This window comes from Tachyglossus aculeatus, chromosome 2 (genome assembly GCF_015852505.1).
Source record: "Tachyglossus aculeatus isolate mTacAcu1 chromosome 2, mTacAcu1.pri, whole genome shotgun sequence".
In the NCBI taxonomy this organism is placed as follows: Eukaryota; Metazoa; Chordata; class Mammalia; order Monotremata; family Tachyglossidae; genus Tachyglossus; species Tachyglossus aculeatus.
The window spans coordinates 5,607,629-5,633,774 of NC_052067.1; the positions used below are offsets into that span (position 1 = coordinate 5,607,629).

The window sequence follows — 26,146 nt, forward strand, 5'->3', positions numbered from 1 at the left end:
TAAATGATCCTGCAGGGGATTTCACTGATGGGACATTTTTTCCACCTTCTTAAATTCTTCCGTGGAACATTTAAGTGCCAGCTCTCAAGAGGAAAAATATCGATCGATTTGAAGACAAAAGGAATAGCCAAAGGATCTGTTGCTTAGTGATTCTGTGCTATTCTAGAGAGTTTTCTGCTTCCAGAGTCCACTGTGAAAAACACAACTGAAATTCATTCACTCAATCGTACTTATTGAACGCTTACTGTGTGCGAAGCACTGTACTAAGTGCTTGGAAAGTACAAATTGGCAACATATAGAGACGGTCCCAACCCAACAACGGGCTCACAGTCTAGAAGGAACAAAATAAATCCACATCAAACAAAACCTGAAAAGGAACAATAAAACTAGAGTGTCGACGTATGTATGAGTTTGTCTTTGGGGGAAAAGTATTCAAGTCAGTGAGTGGTTTTTTTTTAGTTATACTTGTCTGCTGTGTGACTTCGGGTAAGTTGCTTAACCTCTCTGTGCTTCAGTTGCCTCATCTGTAAAATGGAAATTAAATAATACCTGTTCTCCCTCCCCTTAGATTGCGAGCCCCAAGTGGTACGGGGATTGTCTGTCCACGTTGTATTCTACCTACCCCAGAGTTTAGCAAAGTGCTTGGCACGTAGTAAGATCTTAAAGAATATCACAATCATCATTATTACTAATAGGACATTATGGTCTCTTCCTGTTTGACCCTTTTGTCACTTGTCAGGTCCCTGCGACTTCACAATATTGCATAAACATGAGAGACAGGGACAGTGTCTGGTGGAATTTTCTGGTACTTTTTTGTAATGGTATTTATTAAGCACTTACTATGTATCTGGCACTGCTCTAATCGTGCATTGGGGTAGATATAAGGTAATCGAGTTGGACACAGTCCCTGTTCCATATAGGGCTCGCAGTCTTAATCCCCATTTTATAGATGAGGGAACTGAGGCACAGAAAAGTGAAATGACTTGCCCTAAGTCACACAGCAACAAAGTGGTGGAGCTGGGATTAGAACCCAGGTTTGTGTGACTCCCAAGCCCAAGCTTTATCCATTAGACCACACTGCTACTTATCCTCACCCTTAGTACATAGTAAGTGCTTAATAAATACTTAATGATCAAAAACTTGAGGAATAAAACCAATCTTGGAGTTCAGTGTGTTGAGATCCCTTAGTTACTCCCCTAATTTCTAGACTGTGAGCCCGTCGTTGGGTAGGGACCGTCTCTATATGTGGCCAACTTGTACTTCCCAAGCGCATAGTACAGTGCTCTGCACACAGTAAGCACTCAATAAATACAATTGAATGAATAATCTACCAGAACTTCAATATGGAAGCTAAGGTCTGTGTCTATGAAAATCTGTGAGTGTCTGTCTATGACTGTACAGGAGTTTATTATCGTGGTTCAATCCAACATCGAGTGATGCTGGGCATTTTCATGTACATCTCTATGCTGTGTCAGGGTATTTTCAGGCCTATTTGAGCTGTGTCCTATCTGTGTCTCTCTGTTTGTATTTCCAGGTTTGTCAAACAGGGTGGGCCTCTGGGTAAATGAATCTGGTGGGGTTAGAGACTATTTGAGCGACAGTGTGTGCGTGTCTGAGGTTCAGTGACATTCATCATTCAATTCCCTTGTCATGGCAACACTAAGCAGGCAACAGACATAGCTTTTTAGATGTGGACCGTTTTGGATTCATTTAATGCTTTTAAAACGGTATTGCTCTAATGGGATCGACTGCTTTTGTATTTCTGTATCTGAAAAATGATGGATACCGCGGAAAAGGAGAAATTTTTTTATGATATTTGTTAAGCACCTGTCTGATGTGTGGCCTTGGGTAAGTCACTTCACTTCTCTGCCTCAGCTCATCTGTAAAATGGGGATTAAGACTGTGAGCCCCACATGGGACAGGGACCGTACCCAATCTGACCAGCACTTAGAACAGTGACCAGCTCTTAGAACAGTGCATTGCACATAGTAAGTGCTTAACAAATACCATTATTATTATTATTTGCTTGTATTCACGCCAGTGATTAGTACAGTGCCTAGCATATAGTAAGTGCTTAGCAAATACCATAATCTTTATTATTATTATATGCCAGGCATTGGAGTAGATGCAAACTAATCAGTTTGGACACAGTCCATGTCCCATATGGGGCTCACAGTCTTAATCCCCATTTTACTGATGAGGCACAGAGAAGTGAAGTGACCTGACCAAGGTCACAAAGCAGATAAGCAGCGTGGCTTAGAGGAAAGAGCCCGGGCTTGGGACTCAGAGGTTGTGGGTTCTAATCCCAGCTCCACCACTTGTGAGCTGTGTGACTTTGGGCAAGTCACTTCACTTCTCTGGGCCTCAGTTACCTCATCTGTAAAATGGGGATTAAGACTGTGAGCCCCACGTGGGACAACGTGATCACCTTGTATCTACCCCAGTGCTTAGACCTGTGCTTGGCACATAGTAAGCTTTTAATAAATACCATTATTATTATTGTTACTATTATAAGTGGCGGAACTGGGATTAGAACCCAGGTCCTCTGACTGCCAGCCTGCGCTCTTTCCACTAGGCCATGATGCCTCTCTATTATGGTAATTTTCCTGTGGGGAGTCTATGAAAATACAACAAGCATACCAATGCCTCTCTCCGATGCTCCTCCCCGGGAAGGGAACAATTTTAACGAAATTGGTTGGAATAAAAACTTCTGAATCTTTCAACCTTCCCTTTGAAAAAGGTGGTCACAGTGACGTCCGACAATGACAATCGTATATCGCCATCTAGTGGCCAAGGCTCTCTAAATTGTGACAAATACACAATTCCATTGTTATCAGAAGCATTTGTAATAATAAAAATAATAATACTTCTGGTATTTTTTCTGGGCTTACTATGTGCCAAGCACTGTACTAAACATTGGGGTAGATACAAGATAATCCGGTCCCAGCTGGGGCTCACAGTCTAAGCAGGAGGGAGAATAGGTATTGAGTACCCACTTCAGTGCTCTGTACACAGTAAGCGCTCAATAAATACGATTGATTGAATTACTAAGACACAGAGAATTTTAGTGACTTGCCCAAGACCACATAGCAAGCAAGTGGCAGAGCTGGGATTAGAGCTCGTCTTCTTTCTTTGTTCCTTTCTTCCTTCCTTCCTTTCTTTCTTTCTTTCTTTTCTTTCTTTCTTTCTTTCGTTTGTTCTTTCTTTTTTTCTTTTCTTTCTTTCTTTCTTTCTTTCTTTCTTTCTTTCTTTCTTTCTTTCTTTCTTTCTTTCTTTCTTTCTTTCTTTCTTTCCTTCCTCCCTCCCTTCCTTCCTCCTGCTTCCTTCCTTCCTTCCTTCCTTCCTTCCTTCCTTCCTTCCTTCCTTCCTTCCTTCCTTCCTTCCTTCCTTCCTTCCTTCCTTCCTTTCTCCCTCCCTCCTTCCTCCTTCCTTCCTTCCTTCCTTCCTTCCTTCCTTCCTTCCTTCCTTCCTTCCTTCCTTCCTTCCTTCCTTCCTTCCTTCCTTTCTTTCTTTCTTTCTTTTTCTTTCTTTCTTTCTTTCTTTCTTTCTTTCTTTTTCTTTCTTTCCATTCTTTCTTCCTTTCTTTCTTTCTTTCTTTCTTTCTTTCTTTCTTTCTTTCTTTCTTCCTTTCTTTATTTCTTTCTCTCTCCCTTTCTCCATTTCTTTCTTTCTCCCTTTCTCTCTTTTCTTCTTTCTCCCTTTCTCTCTTTTTTCTTTCCTTCTTTCCTTCTTTCTCCCTTTCTCCCTTTCCCTCTTTCTCCCTTTCTCCCTTTCTTTCTTTCTTTCTTTCTCCCTTTCTTTCTTTCTTTCTTTCTTTCTTTCTTTCTTTCTTTCTTTCTTTCTTTCTTTCTTTCTTTTCTTTCTTTTCTTTCTTTTCTTTCTTTCTTTTCTTTCTTTCTTTTCTTTCTTTTCTTTCTCTTTCTTTTCTTTCTTTCTTTCTTTTCTTTCTTTCTTCCTTTCTTTATTTCTTTCTCTCTTTCTCTCTTTTTTCTTTCCTTCTTTCTTTCTTTCTCCCTTTCTCCCTTTCTCCCTTTCCCTCTTTCTCCCTTTCTTTCTTTCTTTCTTTCTTTCTTTCTTTCTTTCTTTCTTTCTTTCTTTCTTTCTTTCTTTCTTTCTTTCTTTCTTTCTTTCCTTCCTTTTTTTTATTTTTATTTTCTGATGGTGTTTGTTAAGGACTTACAATGTGCCAGGCATATAGTTCTAAGCTCTGGGGTAGATGCAAGCTAATTGGGCTCGACATAAAAGAGAAGCAGCATGGCTCAGGGAAAGAGCCCAGGCTTTGGAGTCAGAGGTCATGGGTTCAAATCCTGGCTCTGCCAATTGTTAGCTGTTGTGACTTTGGGCAACTCACTTAACTTCTCTGGGCCTCAGTTACCTCATCTGTAAAATGGGGATTAAGACTGTGAGCCCCCCATGGGACAACCCGATCACCTTGTAACCTCCCCGGTGCTTTGCACATAGTAAGTGCTTAATAAATGCCATCATTATTATTATTACATGTCCCATATGGGGCTAACAATCTTCATCCCCATTTTACAAATGAGGAAACTGAGGCACAGAGAAGTTAAATAAATTGTCCCGGGTCACACAGCAAAAAGTGGCAGAGTCAGAATTAGAACCCGGGGGCCTTCTGACTCTTAAGCCCATGCTCTTTCCACTTGGCCATGCTACTTCTCATTATTGAGAGCTTACTGGTAGTAGAGCACTGTACTAAGTGCTTGGGAGAGTAACAATACAACAAAGTTGGTAGACACGATTAATTGTAGGAGCTTACAGTCCAGAGGGGTGATGGACATTAAAATAAATTATATATTAAATAAATTATAAAATAAATATATAAAATAAATTATAGATCTGTACTTAAATGTTGTGGGGCTGAAGGTGTGGTGAATATCAAGGGCTTGAAATGTACAGATCCTAGAATATAGGTGATGCAGAAGGGAAAAGGAATAGGGCTTAGTTGGAGAAGGCCTCCTGGAGAAGATATGATTTTAATTAAGGTTTAAAGGTTTAAAGATGGGGAGAGCGGTGGTCTGTCAGATATGAAGGGGGAGGGAGACCTGGGCAGAGGGAAGATATGGGGGAGGGATCAGCAGTGAGGTAGATGAGATGGAGGTCCAGTGAGTAGGTAGGCATTAGAGGAATGAAGTGTGCCAACTGAGTTGTAGGAAGTAGGAAATTAGGAAAAATAAGGGAAGAGGGGACGAGGTGATTGAATGCTTTAAAACCGATAGTAAGGAGTTTCTGTTTGCTGCAGAAGCGGATGGGCAACCACTCGAAGTTCTTGAGGAGTGGGGAGACATGGACTGAATGATATTTCAGAAAAAATGAACAGGGCAACAGAGGGAAGGATGAACTGGAGTGGAGAGAGTAGGGAGGCAGGGAGGTCAGCGAGGAGATGGGGATCAGGTCTATCAATTCTGACGTACTCTCCAAATAGCTCCATACAGTGTTCTGCACTAAGTAGGCACTCAATAAATAAGAATCGGGCATTTTCCACAGGTCCAGCTGAAACTCACTCTCCAGGGAGGTCTCAAGGGTGGCTACTAAGCCAAGCAGTCGTTTAAGTAGTCCAGAAGAATTAATGTCTAAACTAGTTACTAGACTGTAAGCTCACTGCGAGCGGGGAATGTGACTGTTTATTGTTGTATTGTACTTTCCCAAGTGCTTAGTACAGTACTCTGCACACAGTAAGCGCTCAATAAATACAACTGAATGACTGACTAAATGAATGAATGAATAGTTCCTCTACCTTGGGCTCCTCCTTTCTGTTGCCATCTTTTTTCTACCTTTTGAAAAGCAGGCACTGAACTTGTTGTTGGGTTGCTAAGTTTTGGTCTAGTGTGGGGCAACCAATTAAAGTCACCACTTTCTTTTCTTTGTTTTTTCCCCCCTTTCTGGTTCTAGTGCCGAGGCAAATGCGTTCTGCTTCTTAGCAACCTAGATGGATCAAGCTAGGTTCCACTTGGGTTGCTCCTGGAGAAGGAAGGAAGAAGAAAATGCAGTGGAAATACAGCAACTGCCTTTTGGATCCTTCTAGCTCTCCGCAGAAACGATTTGCCAGTGACGTGCTGTGTGGGAAAGCTGACAGAAAAGCAGGTAACCGAGTTGATTTTCTCTTCAAGCTAATGTTTCTTTCACGGGGATCATTGTCATTTTAGATATCTCAGCAGAATTTCTTTCTATCGTGGCTCAAGTGCTGAAGAGAAGGGACTGAAGGAACGAAGAACATGAGCCTGGGAGTTGAAGGACCTGGGTTCTAATTCCCAGGTCCACCACTTCCCTGTTCTGGAACCTTGGATGACTTCTTGATTTCTTTGTGCCTCAGTTTCCACTTCTGTAAAATGGGGATTGAATATTCATTCAATTGTATTTATTGAGTGCTTACTGTGTACAGAGCACTGTACTAAGTGCTTGGGAAGTACAAGTTGGCAACATCTAGAGATGGTCACTACCCAACAGTGGGCTCACAGTCTAGAAGGGGGAGACAGACAACAAAACAAAACATATTAACAAAATAAAATAAATAGAATAGTATTCTAATAATAGAATATCTGTTTGGCTTTTTTTAGTGGTAAATGTTAAGCACTTACTATGTGTCAAAAACACTGTTCTAAGTGCTGGGGTACATACAAGTTTATCGGCTGGGCGTAGTCCTGTCCCACATGAGGCTCACAGTTTAAGTAGGAGAGAGGAGGCTTTGATCCATAGTTTACAGTTGAGGAAACTGAGGCACAGAGAAGTGAAGTGAGTTGCCCATTGTCACACAACAAGCATTGACAGAGCCAAGATTAGAACCCAGGTCCCCTGACTCCTCAACCCAAGCTCTTTCCACTAGGTTACACTGCTTCTCTCATCTCCCTCCCTCTTAGACTGAGCCCCGTGTGGGACAAAGATTGTATCAAATCTTCTTATATCAATTCCGCCGCATCGCTTAGCACAACTTTTGGCACATAAGCACTTAACAAATACTGTTATTAGTCATAGTAGTAATAATAATTGCAGTACTTTTAAGTGCCAAGGACTGTTCTAAGCGCTTGGGTAGATACAAGGTAATCAGGTTGGGCAAAGTCTCTGTCCCACAGGGGGCTCACAGTCTTAATCCCAATTTTCCAGATGAGGTAACTGAGGCACTGAGAAGTTAAGTGATTTGCCCAAGGTCACACAGCAAACATGTGGCGGAGCCAGGATTGGAACCCAGGACCTCTGGCGCCCAAGCCCATGCTCTTTCCACTAGGTCATGCTCATAGTGGTAGTAGCAGCGTGGGAAGTAGCGTGGCTCAGTGGAAATAGCATGAGCTTGGGAGTCAGGGGTCGTGGGTTCAAATCCCAGCTCCGCCAATTGTCAGCTGTGTGACTTTGGGCAAGTCACTTCACTTCTCTGCGCCTCAGTTACCTCATCTGTAAAATGGGGATTAGAACTGTGAGCCCCCCATGGGACAACCTGATCACCGTGTATCCCCCAAGCACAGTAAGCACTTAATAAATGCCATTATTATTATTATTATTATTATTATTATTATTATTATTATTATTATTATTCTCTGGGCCTCAGTTACCTCATCTGTAAAATGGGGATTAAGTCTGTGAGCCCCCCGTGGGACAACCTGATCACCTTGTAACCTCCCCAGTGCTTAGAACAGTGCTTTGCACATAGTAAGCACTTAATAAATGCCATTATTATTATTATTAGTAGTAGTAGTAGTAGTAGTGGTAATAGTAGTGGTTGTAATAGTATTTGTGTCCTGAGAGAAAGAATAGTAGAAAAGCTAAGGATTCATTGGGCTGGAGCAGAAAAAAATTGAACCATTAGACTTGGATTGTATTGGCAAATATTCTGCTTATAGGAGTTTGGGAAGCTTTCTGTTTAAAGATTTGTGAAAAGGCACTATATAGAAGTTGTGTTGGAAGTCTCAGAGTTCATTCTAAGCAAACGGGGCCACTCTAGGCAAATATGCTTTAAAGAGCCTTTCATTCATTCATTCAACAGTATTTACTGAGCGCTTATTGTGGGCAGAGCAATATAAACAGACACATTCTCTGCCCACAATGAGCTTACAGTCTAGAGGGGGAGACAAACATTAATATAAAGAAATAAATAATAGAGGAGCAGCGTGGCTCAGTGGAGAAGAGCACAGGCTTTGGAGTCAGAGGTCATGGGTTCGACTCCCGGCTCTGCCACCTGCCTGCTGTGTAACCTTGGGCAAGTCACTTAACTTCTCTGAGCCTCAGTTACCTCATCTGTAAAATAGGGATTAAGACTGTGAGCCCCATGTGGGGCAACTTGATCACCTTGTAGCCAGCGCTTAGAACAGTGCTCTGCACATAGTAAGCGCTTAACAAATACCATTATTATAAAGAAATAAATGACAGATATGGACATATGTACTGTAAGCACTTAATAAATACCATAAAAAAGAATACCGCTGAATTACCAAGGCGATCCTGACAAACACACTTTTGAACTTAAAATGGATACAAATTTCTCTTTCAGATTCAGAGATTCACAGCAAGGTCCTTGAATCTCCGAAAGACGGGCGACCTGACTTTCTGTTTTCCAGAAAAATCCAATTCTCCGCACACCAAGATTTGGCCGTTGCAAGGAGCAGGAAGTCTGTGCCACTTCGAAGATCTAACCCGAACCTTGACATCTGGGAACTCAAGCCCCCCAGTTGTAGCTACAAGGTCGGCAGGACTTTGGTTCTCCCCAGAAACCCAGCTGATACGAGGAAGAAAGAGCCTAAGGGAAATCTAAGCCGTTCCTTGGAGGGCCAAACTCTCCACTCCCAAATCAACCACGACCCCTCAGCAGTCGTGAAGAAGTCCACATTGCCTGAATTCAAAACTACATTCCCGCCCTTGGGTCCTCACGAAGCCAAGATCATGTTTGTGAGGCACGGGAAGTATCAGAGTGGCAGTTACCATAATCCCAAACCTCACGATTTTAGAAAGGTATGAAAGGACACGACAGTGTTGGAAATCTGAAATAACTGAGGCAAAATCCTTGTGGAATCATTTTTGTGTTGGGAAAAAAAATCTGTCAGGATGAGAGGTCTGTCAGGATGCTTCTAAATTTCTCATTTTCTTCTAAGTAGTGAGAAAACTCCCAAATGTGGTATCTGCTCAGATGTTGGGTAGAGACCGTCTCTATGTGTTGCCAACTTGTACTTCCCAAGCGCTTAGTACAGTGCTCTGCACACGGTAAGCGCTCATAAATACGACTGAATGAATCCTAAGCTGAACTAAAGTTCCCCTTATTCATTCAATCATATTTATTGAGCGCTTACCGTGTGCAGAGCACTGTACTAAGCGCTTGGGAAGTACAAGTCAGATCCTGGGACATTTAAGACTTGTAGAAGAGGCCTGAGTTGGTCTAGAAAATTGGTGGCAGTTGAAGTAGGCATGTGGCAGCGTGGCCTAGTGGATAGATCACAGGCCCGAGAGTCAGAAGGACTTGGGTTCTAATTCTGGCTCCAGCACTTCATTCAATCGTATTTATTGAGCACTTACTGTGTGCAGAGCACTGTACTAAGAGCTTGGGTGAGTACAATGCACCAATAAACGTATACATTCCCTGCCCACAATGAGCCTACAGTCTGGGGGGTGGGGAGGAGAGGGAGACAGACATTAGCGAAGCAGCGTGGCTCAGTGGAAAGAGCCCGGGCTTTGGAGTCAGAGGTCATGGGTTCAAATCCCACCTCTGCCAATTGTCAGCTGAGTGACTTTGGGCAAGTCACTTAACTTCTCTGGGCCTCCGTCCCCTCATCTGTAAAATGGGGATTAAGACCGTGAGCCCCCCGTGGGACAACCTGATCACCTTGTAACCTCCTCAGCGCTTAGAACGGTGCTTTGCACATAGTAAGTGCTTAATAAATGCCATCATAAAAAATATAAATAAATAATTGACAGATATGGACAGTGGGGCTGTGGGGCTGAGAGGGTGGGGAAGAACAAAGGGAGGGAGTCAGGGTGAAGCAGAAGGGAGTGGGAGGTGAGGAAAAGTGGGGTTTAGTCTGGGAAGCCTCTTGGAGGAGATGAGCCTTCAGTAAGGCTTTAAAGGCGGGGAGAATCATCGTCTGTTGGATTTGAGGAGGGAGGATGTTCCAGACCACAGGCTGGACATGAGAGAGGAATCTCAAGATAGACGACATAAGGGCACCATGAGAAAGTTAGCAAATATGGCCGTGGGCAAGTCACTTCACTTCTCTGTGCCTCAGTTCCCTCACCTGTAAAATGGGGATTAAGACTGTGAGCCCATATGGGTCAGGGACTGTGTCCACCGTGATTTTCTTATGTCCACCCCAGCGTTCAGTACAGTGCTTGGCACCTAGTAAGTGCTTAACAAATACCACAATTATTATGATTGTTTGCTTGTATCCACCCCAGGGCCTGGCACATAGTAAGCGCTTAACAAATACCACAATTATTATTATTATTTTTTTTTATTCAGCTGAATTCTTGTCTCTACCCTTTGAAACAAGTTTTTTTTGAACCAACTCAAAGAGCTTGTGATGAACCTGTCAGGCAACTAGATGGCAGCCTGCAAACTTGAATGCTGGAAGGCGCTGTTTGAAAACCCAAATTCCACCCCAGGGAATTCATCCCTGTTGATCAAAAGATTCAACCAGTCGATTAATCATATCTATTGAGAGCTTACTCTGTGCATAGCACTGCACTAAACGCTTGGGAGAGTACACCATAACAAAGGTGGTAGACATGTTCCCTGCCCACAATAATAACAATAGCAATGGTATTTGCTAAGTGCTTACTGTGTGCCAAGCACTGTTCTAAGCGTGGGGAAAGATACAAGGTGATCAGGTTTTCGTGGCTGGGGCTCACAGACTTAATCCCCATTTTACAAATGAGATAACTGAGGCACAGAGAAGTTAAGTGACTTGCCCAAGGTCACACAGCAGACAAGTGGCAGAGGTGGGATTAGAACCCATGTCCTTTGACTCCCAAACCAGTCCTCTTTCAACAAATAATGGCATTTTGTTAAGCACTTACTATGGGCAAAGCACCGTTCTAAGCACTGGGGGATACAAGGTGATCAGGTTGTCCCACGAGGGGCTCACAGTCTTATTCCCCATTTGACAGATGAGGTAACTGAGGCTGAGAGAAGTTAAGTGACTTGCCCAAGGTCACACAGAAGACATGTGGCAGAGCCAGGATTAGAACCCATGACCTCTGATTCCCAAGCCCGGGCTCTTTCCACTGAGCCACGCTGCTTCTCAGGACAAGGAGAAGAAGTGTGGTCTAGTGGATAGAGCCGGGGCCTGGAAATCAGCAGGACCTGGATACTAATACTAGCTCCTCCACTTGTCTGCTGTGAGACCTTGGCCAAGTCACTTCATTCATTCATTCATTCCTTCAATCATATTTATTGAGCACTTACTGTGTGCAGAGCACTGTACTAAGTACTTGGGAAGTACAAATCGGCAACATATAGAGACGGTCCCTAACCAACAACAGGATCACAATCTAGAAGGGGGAGACAGACAACAAAACAAAACAGGTAGACAGGGGTCAGTGCCATCAGAATAAATAGAATTATAGCTATATACACATTAATAAAATAAATAGAGTAATATGTACAAATGAATAGAGGAGTAATAAATATGTACAAATATATACAAGTGCTGTGGGGAGGGGAAGGGGGTAGGGCGGAGGGAGGGAGGGGGACGATGAGGAGGGGAGGAGGAGGAGGAGAGGAAAAAGGGGAGAGTTCAGTTTGGGAAGGCCTCTTGGAGGGGGTGAGCTCTCAGTAGGGCTTTGAAGGGAGGAAGAGAGTTAGTTTGGCGGGTGTGTGGAGGGAGGGCATTCCGGGCCAGGGGGAGGACATGGGCTGGGGGTCGACGGTGGGACAGGCCAGAATGAGGCCCAGTGAAAAGGTGAGCGGCGGCAGAGGAGCGGAGGGTGTGGGCTGGGCTGGAGAAGGAGAGAAGGGAGGTGAGGTAGGAGGGGGCGAGGTTATGGACAGCCTTGAAGCCAAGAGGATAAGATACCTACCCTCCAAACTCTTGTATAATGTATTTTAATGTCTAGTTAATAAAATTTCCAAGCGCTTAGTACAGTTCATTCATTCATTCATTCAATCGCATTTATTGAGCACTTACTGTGTGCAGAGCACTGTACTAAGCGCTTGGGATGTACAAGTTGGGATGTACAGTTCCAAGCACACAGTAAGTGCTCAATAAATACTATTGAATAAATGAATGAATAAAATACTTGAAGGCAGCGACCATGTCTATTTATTCCATTGTACTCTCCCAGGTGATTGGTAAGTGCACCATCCATAGTAAGTATTCAATAAATACTACTGATCGATCAATTTTACAAATGAGGAAATTGAGGTACCGAGAAGTTAAGCGACTTAGTGCCACACAGGTACGAGACCAAACCGGGACTAGAACCCAGATTTCTAGATACTCAGGTTCCTGCTCTATGTGTATGTATTGAGCACTTGCTTTGTGCAGAGCACTGTACTAATCGCTTAGGAGAGTACAATACAGTTGGTAGAAACCTCTGCCCTCAAAGAGTTGACAGTCTAACTAGACCATAGATGATGTACCCCTTGAGGGCCGGAGACCGTGTCTAATTCTTGTAGTGTAGTCTTTCCTAGCGCTTACTACAGTGCTCCTCACAAAGTAAGTGCTTGATAAATGCTATTACTCCTAGACCACACAGTTTCCCTGTCTGAAAATTCTCTGTTCCTCATGGGAATCCGAGAAGACAGACAAGTAGTTCCCGAGGTCATTCCTGAATAGAATCCTGGTTCCCCAAATCTTTTGGGTGGTGGAGATAAAGCGTGGCCGTATTTTCATTCAATCGCATTTATTGAGCGCTTACTGTGTGCAGAGCACTGTACTAAGTGCTTTATTGTTAACTCACCCTGCCTTCGGCACCTAGAAAGCAGTGAGGCCTAGTGGAGTGAGCCCGGGCCTGAGGGTCACAGGACATGGGTTCAGATTCCAGCTCCTCAACTTGTCTGCTGTGTGACCTTGGACAAGTCACTTCACTTAGAGAAGCAGTGTGGCTCAGTGGAAAGAGCACGGGCTTTGGAGTCTGAGGTCATGGGTTCAAATCCCGGCTCCGCCAATTGTCAGCTGTGTGACTTTGGGCAAGTCACTTCATTTCCCTGGGCCTCGGTTACCTCCTCTGTAAAATGGGGATTAAGACCATGAGCCCTCTGTGGGACAAGCTGATCACCTTGTAACCTCCCCAGCATTTAGAACAGTGCTTTACACATAATAAGCGCTTAATAAAAGCTATTATTATTATTATTATTATGTGAGTTTTAACGTTGTCATCTTCCTTTCCTATGGGCAGTATCGACCTGGTTTACCCAACTTTGTGACTTCTTCTGTCAGCGACCCTTTTGGTTTAAAGTTCAAATCACAGCATCTGGATACAGGTGAGTCACCGTCCTGGATGTCACCATGGGCAGATGATTAAATTGTAATTGATCAATATCAGTGGTGCTTATTGAGCTCCCGTTTGGTGCTTGGAGTGCTGAGATAGTTTTCCTTTGGCCTGGGGAATGTGCGATCATTTCTTGCACTTTTCCAGAGGGTGGAAAATGCTATGGAGTCACTGTTATATCATAAGTGCATTGTGGGCAGGGAATGTGTTTATGTTGTTATATTGTACCCTCCCAAGTGTTTAGTACAGTGCTCTGCACTCAGTAAACACCCAATAAATATGATTGAGTGATTGGAGATAAGAAAGATAAGGGGAGGGGGACGGGGTGAGGGGAGATGTCAGAGAGACTGAAGGAATCTATGTATTCCTTATTGAGCACCTACTGCGAGCAGAGCACTATACTGTTTCTTGGAAAATACGCTACTACAACCCACCCTGCACTCTCCCCTCCTCTAAAACCAACCTACTCTCCTAGGTTGTAAGCTTGTTGTGGGCAGGGAATGTATAATAATAATAATAATAATAATAATAATAATAATAATAATAGCATTTATTAAGCACTTACTATGTGCTAAGCACTGTTCTAAACGCTGGGGAGGATACAAGGTGATGAGGTTGTCCCATGTGGGGCTCACAGTCTTAATCCCCATTTTGCAGATGACGGAACTGAGGCCCAGAGAAGTTAAGCAACTTGCCCAAAGTCACACAGCTGACAAGTGGTGGAGCCGTGATTTGAACCCATGACCTTTGACTCCAAAGCCCGGGATCTTTCCACTGAGCAATGCTGCTTATCTGTTTGTTGTATGCCAGCAGTTAAAACAGTGCTTTGCACATAGGAAGCACTTAACAAATACTATTATTATTATTACTATTATTATTATTATTATTATTATTATTATTATTATTTTGTACTCTCCCACACTCTCAGTACAGCGCTCTGCACACAGTAAGCGCTCAATAATTATTGCTCTCCCTCACTCTCACCTCACCCTCCACAGGTCCTTTAGTCATGTTCTTCCCTCCGCCTGGATTTCCCTCCCTCTATGTATCTGACAGACCAGCACTCTCCCCATCTGCGAAACCCTACCAAAAGCACATCTCCTCCATCGGGTCTACATCATCTGCTGTGTGTGACCTTGGGCAAGTCACGACTCTTCTCTGTGCCTCAGTCCCCTCATCTGTAAAATGGGGAGTAAGACTTTGAGCCTCACGTGGGACATGGACTGTGTCCAACCTGCTTAACTTGTATCCACCCCAGTGCTTAGTACAGTGCCTGTCATGTCGTAAGTGCATAACAAATACCATAAAAGAACTGCGGTCTTTATGAAGTCCTTTCTAGGTGCCTCCCCTTCTAGACTGTAAGCTCACTGAGGACAGGGAATGTGTCTATTTAGGAGGCCTTCCCAGACTGAGCCCCCTTTTTCCTCTTCTCCTCCCCCTGCCCTACCTCCTTCTCCTCCCCACAGCACCTGTATATATGTTTGTACAGATTTATTACTGTATTTATTTTACTTGCACATATTTACTATTCTATTTATTTTGTTGATGATGTGCATTTAGCTTTAATTCTATTTGTTCTGACGACTTGACACCTGTCCACTTGTTTTGTTTCGTTCTCTGTCTCCCCCTTCTAGACGGTGAGCCCGTCGTTGGGTAGGGATCATCTCTAGATGTTGCCGACTTGTACTTTCCAAGCACTTAGTACAGTGCTCTGCACACAATGAGTGCTCAATAAATGCGATTGAATGAATGAATGAATTTATTGTCAGATCGTACAATACCAAGCACTTAGTATAGTGCTCTGCATGCAGTAAGTGCTCAATAAATACTTGGCTGACTGAATGACTAGGTGCCAAGCACTACATTAAGTGCTGAGGTAGGAACAAGATAAAGAGGGCAGTTGCCTCAAGAAGCAGCGTGGCTCAGTGGAAAGAGCACGGGCTTTGGAGTCAGAGGTCATGGGTTCAAATCCCAGCTCCACCAATTGTCAGCTGAGTGACTTTAGGCAAGTCACTTCACTTCCCTGTGCCTCAGTTCCCTCATCTGTAAAATGGGGGTGAAGACTTTGAGCCCCCCGTGGAGAAACCTGATCACCTTGTAACCTCCCCAGCGCTTAGAACAGTGCTTTGCACATAGTAAGTGCTTAATAAATGCCATTATTATTATTATTGCCATCCCTAGCTCATGTGGGGCTCACAGTCTAATTAGAAGGGAGAACAGTATTGAATCCCCATTTATAGTTGAGGAAACTGAGGCAAAGAGATGTAAACTGATTTTCCCATTGTCACACAGCAGGCAAGTGGATTAGAAACCAGATCTTCAGATTCCTAGGCAGCGTGGCTCAGTGGAAAAGAGCCCAGGCTTTGGAGTCAGAGGTCATGGGTTCAAATCCCGGCTCTGCCACTTGGCAGCTGTGTGACTTCGGGCAAGTCACTTCACTTCTCTGTGCCTCAGTTCCCTCATCTGTAAAATGGGGATGGAGACTGTGAGCCCCATGTGGGACAACCTGATCACCTTGTAACCTCCCCAGGACATAGAACAGTGCTTTGCACATAGTAAGTGCTTCAAAATGCCATTATTATTATTATTATTATTATTATTATTATTATTATTATTACTTTTTCCACCAGATCAAAACATGTTCTCTCTCCACAGCATGTACGGTACATATCTTTAATTTATTTTAATGCACATCTCCCTCATCTAGATTATATGATGATGATGATGGCATTTATTAAGCATTTACTATGTGCAAAGCACTGTTCTAAGCGCTGGGGAGGTTACAAGGTGATCAGGTTGTCCCACGTGGGGCTCAATCAATCAATCAATCAATCAATCAATCAATCGTATTTATTGAGCGCTTACTATGTGCAGAGCACTGTACTAAGCACTTGGGAAGTACAAATTGGCAACACATAGAGACAGTCCCTACCCAACAGTGGGCTCACAGTCTAAAAGGGGGAGACAGAGAACAGAACCAAACATACCAACAAAATGAAATAAATAGGATAGAAATGTACAAGTAAAATAAATAAATAAATAAATAGAGTAATAAATATGTACAACCATATATACATATATACAGGTGCTGTGGGGAAGGGAAGGAGGTAAGATGGGGGGATGGAGAGGGGGACGAGGGGGAGAGGAAGGAAGGGGCTCAGTCTGGGAAGGCCTCCTGGAGGAGGTGAGCTCTCAGCAGGGCCTTGAAGGGAGGAAGAGAGCTAGCTTGGCGGAGGGGCAGAGGGATTGGGGGCATTCCAGGCCCGGGGGATGACGTGGGCCGGGGGTCGATGGCGGGACAGGCGAGAACAAGGTACAGTGAGGAGATTAGCGGTGGAGGAGCGGAGGGTGCGGGCTGGGCAGTAGAAGGAGAGAAGGGAGGGGAGGTAGGAGGGGGCGAGGTGATGGACAGCCTTGAAGCCCAGGGTGAGGAGTTTCTGCCTGATGCGCAGATTGATTGGTAGCCACTGGAGATTTTTGAGGAGGGGAGTAATATGCCCAGAGCGTTTCTGGACAAAGATAATCCGGGCAGCAGCATGAAGTATGGATTGAAGTGGAGAGAGACACGAGGATGGGAGATCAGAGAGAAGGCTGGTGCAGTAGTCCAGACGGGATAGGATGAGAGCTTGAATGAGCAGGGTAACGGTTTGGATGGAGAGGAAAGGGCGGATCTTGGCAATGTTGCGGAGCTGAGACCGGCAGGTTTTGGTGACGGCTTGGATGTGAGGGGTGAATGAGAGAGCGGAGTCGAGGATGACACCAAGGTTGCGGGCTTGTGAGACGGGAAGGATGGTAGTGCCGTCAACAGAGATGGGAAAGTCAGGGAGAGGACAAGGTTTGGGGGGGAAGACAAGGAGCTCAGTCTTCGACATGTTGAGCTTTAGGTGGCGGGCGGACATCCAGATGGAGATGTCCTGAAGGCAGGAGGAGATGCGAGCCTGGAGGGAGGGGGAGAGAGCAGGGGCAGAGATGTAGATCTGGGTGTCATCAGCGTAGAGATGATAGTTGAAGCCGTGGGAGCGAATGAGGTCACCAAGGGAGTGAGTGTAGATTGAGAACAGAAGTCTCACAGTCTCAATCCCCATTTTACAGATGAGATAACTGAGGCCCAGAGAAGTTAAGTGACTTGCCCAAAGTCACACAGCTGACAATTGGTAATAACGATAATAACTGTGTTTTTTTGTGCTTACTAAATAAGCACTTTTTTACACATAAAACATTTGTTAAGCACTTACTGTGTGCCAAGCACTGTGCTGAGCACTGGGGTGCATACAAGAAAATCAGATTGGACCTAGTCCTTGTCCTGCTTGGGACTCCCAGTCTTAATCCCCATTTTACAGATGAAGGAACTGAAGCACAGAGAAGCAAAGTTACTTGCCTAAAACCACACAGCAAAGTATCAGAGCCAGGGTTAGAACTCATGACTTTGACTCCCAAGCCCGAGTTCTATCCACTATGTCATGCTGCTTCCCAAAGCTTTCAGCTCCTTGTGGGCAGGGAACCTGTCTCTGAATCTGTTTTATTGTTCTCTCCCAAGCCCTTAGTTCAGTGGTCAGCATATGCCCGTTGTTGGGTAGGGATTGTCTCTATCTGTTGCTGAATTATACTTTCTAAATGCTTAGTACAGTGCTCTGCACACAGTAAGCGCTCAATAATGCCCTCCACACATCTGCCAAGCTACCTCTCTTCCTCCTTTCAGAGCCCTACTGAGAGCTCACCTCCTCCAAGAGGCCTTCCCACACTGAGCCCCCTTTTTCCTCTCCTCCTCACCATCCCCCCAGCCCTACCTCCTTCCCCTCCCCACAGCAACTGTATATATGTTTGTACAGATTTATTACTCTATTTATTTTACTTGTACATACTAACTATTCTATTTATATTGTTAATGATGTGCATTTAGCTTTAATTCTATTTGTTATAATAATAATAATAATAATAATAATAATGGCATTTATTAAGGACTTACTATGTGCAAAGCACTGTTTCAAGTGCTGGGAAGGTTACAAGGTGCTCAGGTTGTCCCACGGGGCACTCAGTCTTAATCCCCATTTTTTTACAGATGAGGCAACTGAGGCCCAGAGAAGTGAAGTGACTTGCCCAAAGTCACACAGCTGACAAATGGCAGAGCCGGGATTTGAACCCATGACTGTTCTGATGAGTTGACACCTGTCTACATGTTTTGTTTTGTTGTCTGCCTCCCCATTCTAGACTGTGAGCCCATTGGGTAGGGACCATCTCTATATGTTGCCAACTTGTACTTCCCAAGTGCTTAGTACAGTGCTCTGCACACAGTAAGCGCTCAGTAAATACGATTGAATGAATGAATGAAGTAAACGCTCAATAAATACCACTGATTGATTGTTTCACGTTATTCATTCATTCATTCAATCGTATTTATTGAGCGCTTACTGTGCGCAGAGCACTGTACTAAGCCCTTGGGAAGTACAGGTTGGCAACATAACGTTATCCGAAGAACGTCCCCTTACTCCCCATCTGCTCTATCCAAAAAGCAGAAAGACAATCAGAGTCATCAAGAACTGAGTGCAACAGAAAGAGTAAGACACTCATTGCCGAGGCTGAGCTCACCTTAGACGGCAGCAGCTGAAAGATCCACACGCAAATTTATCTTTGCTGCACCTCGGGGCTTCCAATCCAGACTGTTTTAAATTGACAGGTTTCCCATCCAGATTCCTGCAATAGTTAAATGTTCATTTAAATGGTTAAATGAGCAGCAGTGTGGCCTAGTGGTTAGAGACTGGGCCTGGGATTCAGGGGGTTCTAATCCTGTCTCCGCCACTTACCTGCTGTGTGACCTTGGGCGACTGACTTCACTTCTCTGGGCCTCAGTTTCCTCATCGGCAAAATGGGGATTCAATTCCTATTTTCCCCCCTCCTTAGGCTGTGAGCCCCATTTGGGAACTGATGATCTTGTATCTATCCCGCGCTAAGAGCTTCCTAGAAATGCTCTGCTCTTATCTCTACCATCCTGGGGGATATTTCTTTCTATTAATTTGCATTTAGCCACTAATTCACCAGGTTCTGACAGTTTTCCTCTCACTCGGCGTTGCCGCTCTGTAGCGATTCTAGTTTTCCTCAGAATGGGAAACTAGAAACTAGTCTTGTAGACTGTGAGCCCACTGTTGGGTAGGGACTGTCTCTATATGTTGCCAATTTGTACTTCCCAAGCGCTTAGTACAGTGCTCTGCACATAGTAAGCGCTCAATAAATACGATTGATGATGAATGGGATACAGTTGCCACTGGTGTATGTGGTCGCTTTGACTTGCGTGCTTTTCTCTTTTTTCTCCCAGTGCACAGACTGCAATCTCTGAAAGACAAGCCACCAAAGGGATTGAGATATGTCACCTTTAAGCCTCTAGAATGTACCTGGGATGCAAAACTCATCCTACCCAAAAGCCCTTGGCCCCTGAAGTCTGCTTCTTTCACGGTGAGTTGGATTTTTGTTCGCATGTTTTGTTTTGTTGTCTGTCTCCCCCTTCTAGACAGTAAGCCTGTTGTTGGGTAGGGACCGTCTCTATATGTGGCCGACTCGTACTTCCCAAGAGCTTAGTACAGTGCTCTGCACAAAGTAAGCACTCAGTAAATACGATTGATTGAATGAATGAATGTTGGAAAAATCCCTTCCATCCACTCCTGACCTTGGGCTTCTAGAAGGTGCCTTGTCTTCCCCTTAGAGGTTGCCCTGGAGGTGTTCCCATTTCATATAGCTGGGAGTACTGGAAAAGATGCAGCTTTCTCCCAAGACGCGGCGTGCCCCAATGGAAAAAGCACATATCTGGGAGTTAGGAGACCTAGGTTCTAGTCCCAGGTCTGCTGTGTGACCTTGAGACAGCCATGTAACCTCTCTGGGCCTCAGGACCCTCATGGGGATTGGATACCCATTTTAGCTTTTAGACTGGCTGACCTGATTATCTTGAGCCTATCCCAGGGTTTAGCCCATGGTAACCACTTAATTATAATTACAGTTATTATTATTAATAATAGTAATAATAATTATTATTATGGTACTTGATGATGATGGCATTTGTTAAGCGCTTACTATGTGCAAAGCACTGTTCTAAGCACTGGGGGGATACAAGGTGATCAGGTTGTTCCAGGGGGGGCTCACATTCTTAATCCCCATTTTACAGATGAGGTAACTGAGGCTAAGAGAAGTGAAGTGACTTGCCCAAGGTCACATAGCAGACATGTGGCGGAGCCGAGATTCGAACTCATGACCTCTGACTCCAGAGCCCGGGCTCTTTCCACTGAACCACGCTGCTTCTCAGCGTGGTTGTTAAGCACTTGTTAAGCACTTACTATGTGCCAAGCACTGGTCTAAGCACTGGGATAGATACAAGTTAATCAGATTGGACATGTCCCTCTCTCACATGGAGCTCACCCTCTTAATCCCCTTAATCCCCATTATTGTACAGATGAAGTAACTGAGGCCCAGAGAAGTTAAGCATCCCGCCCCAGGTCACACAGTGGAGCCAGGATTAGAACCCAGGTCCTTCTGGTTCCCTGGACCGGGCTCTAGCCGCTAAGCCTTCTAAACCTAGCTCCACCACCTGCTCAGCTATGACAACTTGGGCAAATCACTTAACTTCCCTGGGCCTCGGTTTCTTCAACTGTAAAATGATCACGGGCAGAGCTTCTGAGCCAAGGAACTCAGCAGCGGCGGCTGAGATGGAGGGCGGCTGGGCGTTCAAGATCCAAAATACTGAGTACAGTGGCATCCAGAGCCTTATAATAATAAATAAATAATAAATAATGATGGCATTTATTAAGCGCTCACTATGTGCAAAGCACTGTTCTAAGCACTGGGGAAGTTACAAGGTGATCAGGTTGTCCCACAGGGGGCTCACAGTCTTAATCCCCATTTTACAGATGAGGGAACTGAGGCCCAGAGAAGTGAAGTGACTTGCCCAAAGTCACACAGCTGATAAGCGGCGGAGCTGGGATTAGAACCCATGACCTCTGGCTCCCAAGCCTGTGCTCTTTCCACTGAGCTACACTGCTTCTGTAAGGGAATGCGTCTGTCATACTGTTGTACTGGACTCCTCCAAAGCACTTCGTCCAGTGCTCTGCCAGCAGTAAGCACTTAGAAAATATGATTGACTGACCGCCACAGCCTAAGGGAACTGATGCAGGTCCTCCAGCCTCGATGGCTGCCCACAGTGGCTAAGGGGTGACCGACTCGCCCCCACTGCTAATCTCAGGGCCGAGACCCTCTCGGGGCTGGGACTAGGGCTACTTCCCCTGACTTGGAGTCGGCATTTGGTCCTCAGCGCCATGGGAGGAAGTGCGGTGAGCACGGCGTGTTCTCAGAGCCCACGGACCGTATGTCCACACAGATGTGGAGGAAACAGTTGGGTCCAGTGGGTGGGAAAGGCCTCTTGATCTTCGGGGGTTCATTCCCCTGGCACCTACTACAGTACTCTGCACCCCAGGGTTGCTCAGGAAGTACCATCCCTACTTTGGTGGCTACTGCAGAGTCAGAGCAGGTCTGGAAAGGCATTCTCCCACCTGTCAATTCTGGAAGACGAGGGAAGTGGCGTCCAGTGACTCCGCCTGGTGATCGTCAGGCAGTTTGGGGTTTCGTCCAAGGTGGGGCGGATGTCTATCCGGAGGGTGGGACCACCCAGAGGGTGTGTGCTGGGGGGAAGATCCAGTGTTTCACCTGGAGGCCAACGGTTGCGGGTGGGCAGGGGTGGTCACAAGAGAATTCCATCCTGGGATGAGCTATTTTTCCCAGGAATCGCGCTCAGATGCTCAAAATGCCAAGCGGGTAATAATTAATAATAATAATAATAATAATAATAATGATAGCATTTATTTAGCACTTACTATGTGCAAAGCACTGTTCTAAGTGCTGCGGAGGTTACAAGGTGATCAGATTGTCTCATTGGGGGCTTACAGTCTTAATCCCCATTTTACAGATGAGGTAACTGAGGCCCAGAGAAGTTAAGCAACTTGGCCATCATACTCCTACCGAAATGGCATCTCCTCCAATACTACTACTACTACTACTACTACTACTACTACTACTGCTACTACTACTAATGATAACATTTATTAAGCGCTTACTATATGCAAAGCACTGTTCTAAGTGCTGGGGAGGTTAACAAGGCGATCAGTTGTCCCACGGAGGGCTCACAGTCTTCATCCCCATTTTACAGATGAGGGAACTGAGGCCCAGAGAAGTTAAATGACTTGCCCAAAGTCACACAGCTGATAAGTGGTGGAGCCAGGATTTGAACCCATGACCTCTGACTCCGAAGCCCGGGCTCTTTCCACTGAGCTACGCTGCTTCTCCTCCTCCTCCTACTACTACTACTAATAATAATAATTATAATAATCATCGTACTTGGTAATCATTGTACTTGTCGAGCACTTACTATGTGCTAAGCGCTGTTCTAAGTGCTGCAGTAGATAGAAGTTAATCAGGTTGGACACAGTCCCTGTCCCCCACGGGGCACCCATTCTTAATCCCTATTTTACAGATGAGGGAACTGAGGCCAGAGACGTGAAGTGACTTGCCCCCAGAGCAGACACATGGGGGAGACAGGATTAGAACCCAGGTCCTTCTGACTCCTAGTCCCGGGTTCTAGCCACTAAGCCACACTGCTTCTCACTATATTTGTTAAATGTTCACTATGTACCAAGCACTGCGCTAAGCATGGGGTCATCATGTCCCCACATGAGTCTCACTGTCTAAGGCGGAGGAAGAATAGGTATTAAATTCTCATTTTGCTGAGAAGAGGTCGAGGCACAGAGAAGTGAAGTTTTTTGCCCAAAGTCACTCAGAATGTAAGTGGCAGAACTAGAATTAGATCTCAGGGCCTCTGGCTCCCGGGCAGCGTGGCTCAGTGGAAAGAGCCCGGGCTTTGGAGTCAGAGGGCGTGGGTTCAAATCCCGGCTCCGTCACTTGTCAGCTGTGTGACTTTGGGTAAGTCACTTCACTTCTCTGGGCCTCAGTGACCTCAGCTGTAAAATGGGGAATAAGACTGTGAGCCCCCCGTGGGACAACCTCATCACCTTATAACCTCCCCAGCGCTTAGAACAGTGCTTTGCACATAGTAAGCGCTTAATAAATGCTGTCATTATTATTATTATTATTTCTGCAAGGCCTGTTGCAAAAAGACTTTCCCAATTAAGTTCTCATTCACACTCCCTAAATGCTGTCATTATTATTATTATTTCTGCAAGACCTGTTGTAAAAAGACTTTCCCAATTAAGTTCTCATTCACACTCCCCACCCTACTTTCTCTTCTTGCTACATCACCTATTCACTCAATGTATCCCTAAATAATTTGGCACTCACTCCCCAAAGAACTTAAAGGCGTATCTTTTTACCCTGTTGCTTCCTTGTCATTTATTTTAGTGTCCATCTCCCCCATTAAACTGTCACCTTCTTGAGAGCACAGGTAGTGTCTACCAACTGCAGCAGACTCCCCCAAACGCTTAGTACAGTGCTCTGTACCCAGTGAGCACTGAATTGATACCATCGGTTGATGGAGAGTGATTTACTTTCGTATCAGCCTAAGGCTGGAGCCAGGAAACACTGACGATTGCCCCAAAAAGAAGAACAGACACTTGGTCAGCGTGACTCTGGGGATGGAGAGAGGAGGCATAAGGGAAGAGAGGAGAGGAACGAGGAGGTGGTTTCCAGTAAAACCCCCTCAGTGTTTCTCCGGCGTGGGGCTTTTACAGGAAAACCATTCTTAGTTCTAAGAGATCCCCTGCTACCCACTGAGAGGAAAAGGACGGGTGTGTGGGAAGAGGAGGGTGGGCTCAAATCGTCCCCCTTTCTGAATGGTTTTGAGCAGAGGGAGATTTACTCGGTTCATGTAGCTTTCCCTCCCAAGCAGGTCAAATTAAAGCTCATTTCTTGTCTTTGCAGAAGTTGACTCCCATCAAAGCAAGAAACAAGTGATGAGAGTATTCAAGCGCATCTAGACGCATCCCTCTCCCATCCCTGGTCCAGATGATTTCTGGGATTGGGGGAAATGAGGGGAAGAAGGCAACAGCAGTCGGTCCGGTCATTTGTAGGATATCCTCTTTTCACAAAAGATTTAATCATTTGGGAAATTCTAAAAAACACGTAATTGTTCTTTCAGATGTATTTACTGAGTGCTTACTGTGGGCAAAGCAGTGCGGTTAGTACAGTGTTTTGCCCACAGTAAGCACTCAATAAATACGACTGAATGAATAATTACGTGTTGTTGGGAGAGTGCAATACAACAACAGACACAAACAGATAATAATAATAATGATGGCATTTGTTAAGCGCTTACTACGTGCCAAGCACTGTTCTAAGCACTGTGGGGGGTACAAGATAATAAGGTTGTCCCACATGGGGCTCACAGTCTTAATCCCCATTTTACAGATGAGGTAACTGAGGCTCAGAGAAGTGAAGTGATTTGCCCAAGGTCACACAACAGACATGTAGCGGAGCAGGGATTAGAACCCATGACCTTCTGACTCACAGGCCTGAGCTCTATCCAGTAAGCCATGCTGTTTCTCAAAAAAACCATAAAATAATTATGATATATTTTGTATGGCATTTTATTATGTGCTTATTATGTGCAAAGCACTGTTCTTAGCGCTGGGGAGGTTACAAGGTGATCAGGTTGTCCCATGGGGGGCTCACAGTCTTAACCCCCATTTTACAGATGAGGGAAATGAGGCACAGAGAAGTTAAGTGACTTGCCCAAGGTCACACAGCTGACAATTGGTGGAGCTGGGATTTGAACCCGTGACCTCTGACTCCAAAGCCCGGGCTCTTTCCACTGAGCCACGCTGCTTCTATATTTGTTAAGCACTTACAATGTGTCAAACACTGTACTAAGTGCTGGGGTGGATGCAAGCAATTCGGGTTGGGCACAGTCCCTTGTCCCAAGTGGGGCTCACAGTCTCAATCCCCATTTTACAGATGAACTAAGTAATAATAATAATAATAATAATAATAATAATAATAGTATTTTTTAAGCATTTACTACATGCCAAGCACTGTTCTAAGCATTGCGGCAGATAACAAAGTAATCAGGTTGTCCCACGTGGGGCTCACAGTCTTAATCCCCATTTTACAGATGAGTTAACTGAGACCCAGAGGAGTTAGGTGACTCGCCCAAGGTCACACAGCAGACAAATGGTGGAGCCAGGATTAGGACCCACGTCCTCTGTCTCCTGCGCTCTTACCACTAGGCCATGCTGCTTCTCTAGTGAGGCACAGAGAAGTGAAGTGACTTGCCTAAGGTCACACAGAGGACAAGTAGCAGGCCTGGGTTTAAAACCCATGACTCTTCTGACTCTTCCAGCGTTTAGAACAGTGCTTTGCACATAGTAAGCGCTTAATAAATGCCATTATTATTATTATTATTATTATTCTAACCGTGCTGTATTTACTATGCCATGCTGCTTCCCGTAAAGTGTGTAAAGAAAAGAACTGTCTGCTAAGACTGTCAGATTATTCTTTCCTTCTTGTCTCCTTTCCTCATTCTGACTATGGGGTGTTTGCTGGAAACAGGCCAGGAAAACAACTTTTATGCTGAGTCTAGCTGGGTGAAATGAAGGGGAGGCCTAAAGGACGTTGATCAGAGAGTCAGGAGATCTGAATTTCAGTTCCCTCTGCCACTAGCTTGGTCTGTGACCTCAGACAAATCACTTCACCTCTCGGAACCTCTGTTCGCTCATCGACAAAATGGAGAAAAAATAAGTTC

The 26,146-nt window shown here is 44.8% G+C and overlaps 1 protein-coding gene across 1 annotated transcript; it reads left to right on the forward strand.

The window, feature by feature from the left end:
* Nucleotides 1-401: 401 nt before the first annotated feature.
* On the forward strand, nt 402-24,360 carry LOC119939611 (uncharacterized LOC102725191 homolog). The gene is made up of 7 exons (XM_038759737.1): nt 402-440; nt 5,937-6,099; nt 8,495-8,952; nt 13,330-13,414; nt 19,733-19,869; nt 21,713-21,802; nt 24,328-24,360. Exons 1-7 carry the CDS (start codon nt 402-404, stop codon nt 24,358-24,360), a joined length of 1,005 nt encoding a protein of 334 aa, XP_038615665.1.
* The last annotated feature ends 1,786 nt before the right edge of the window (nt 24,361-26,146 follow it).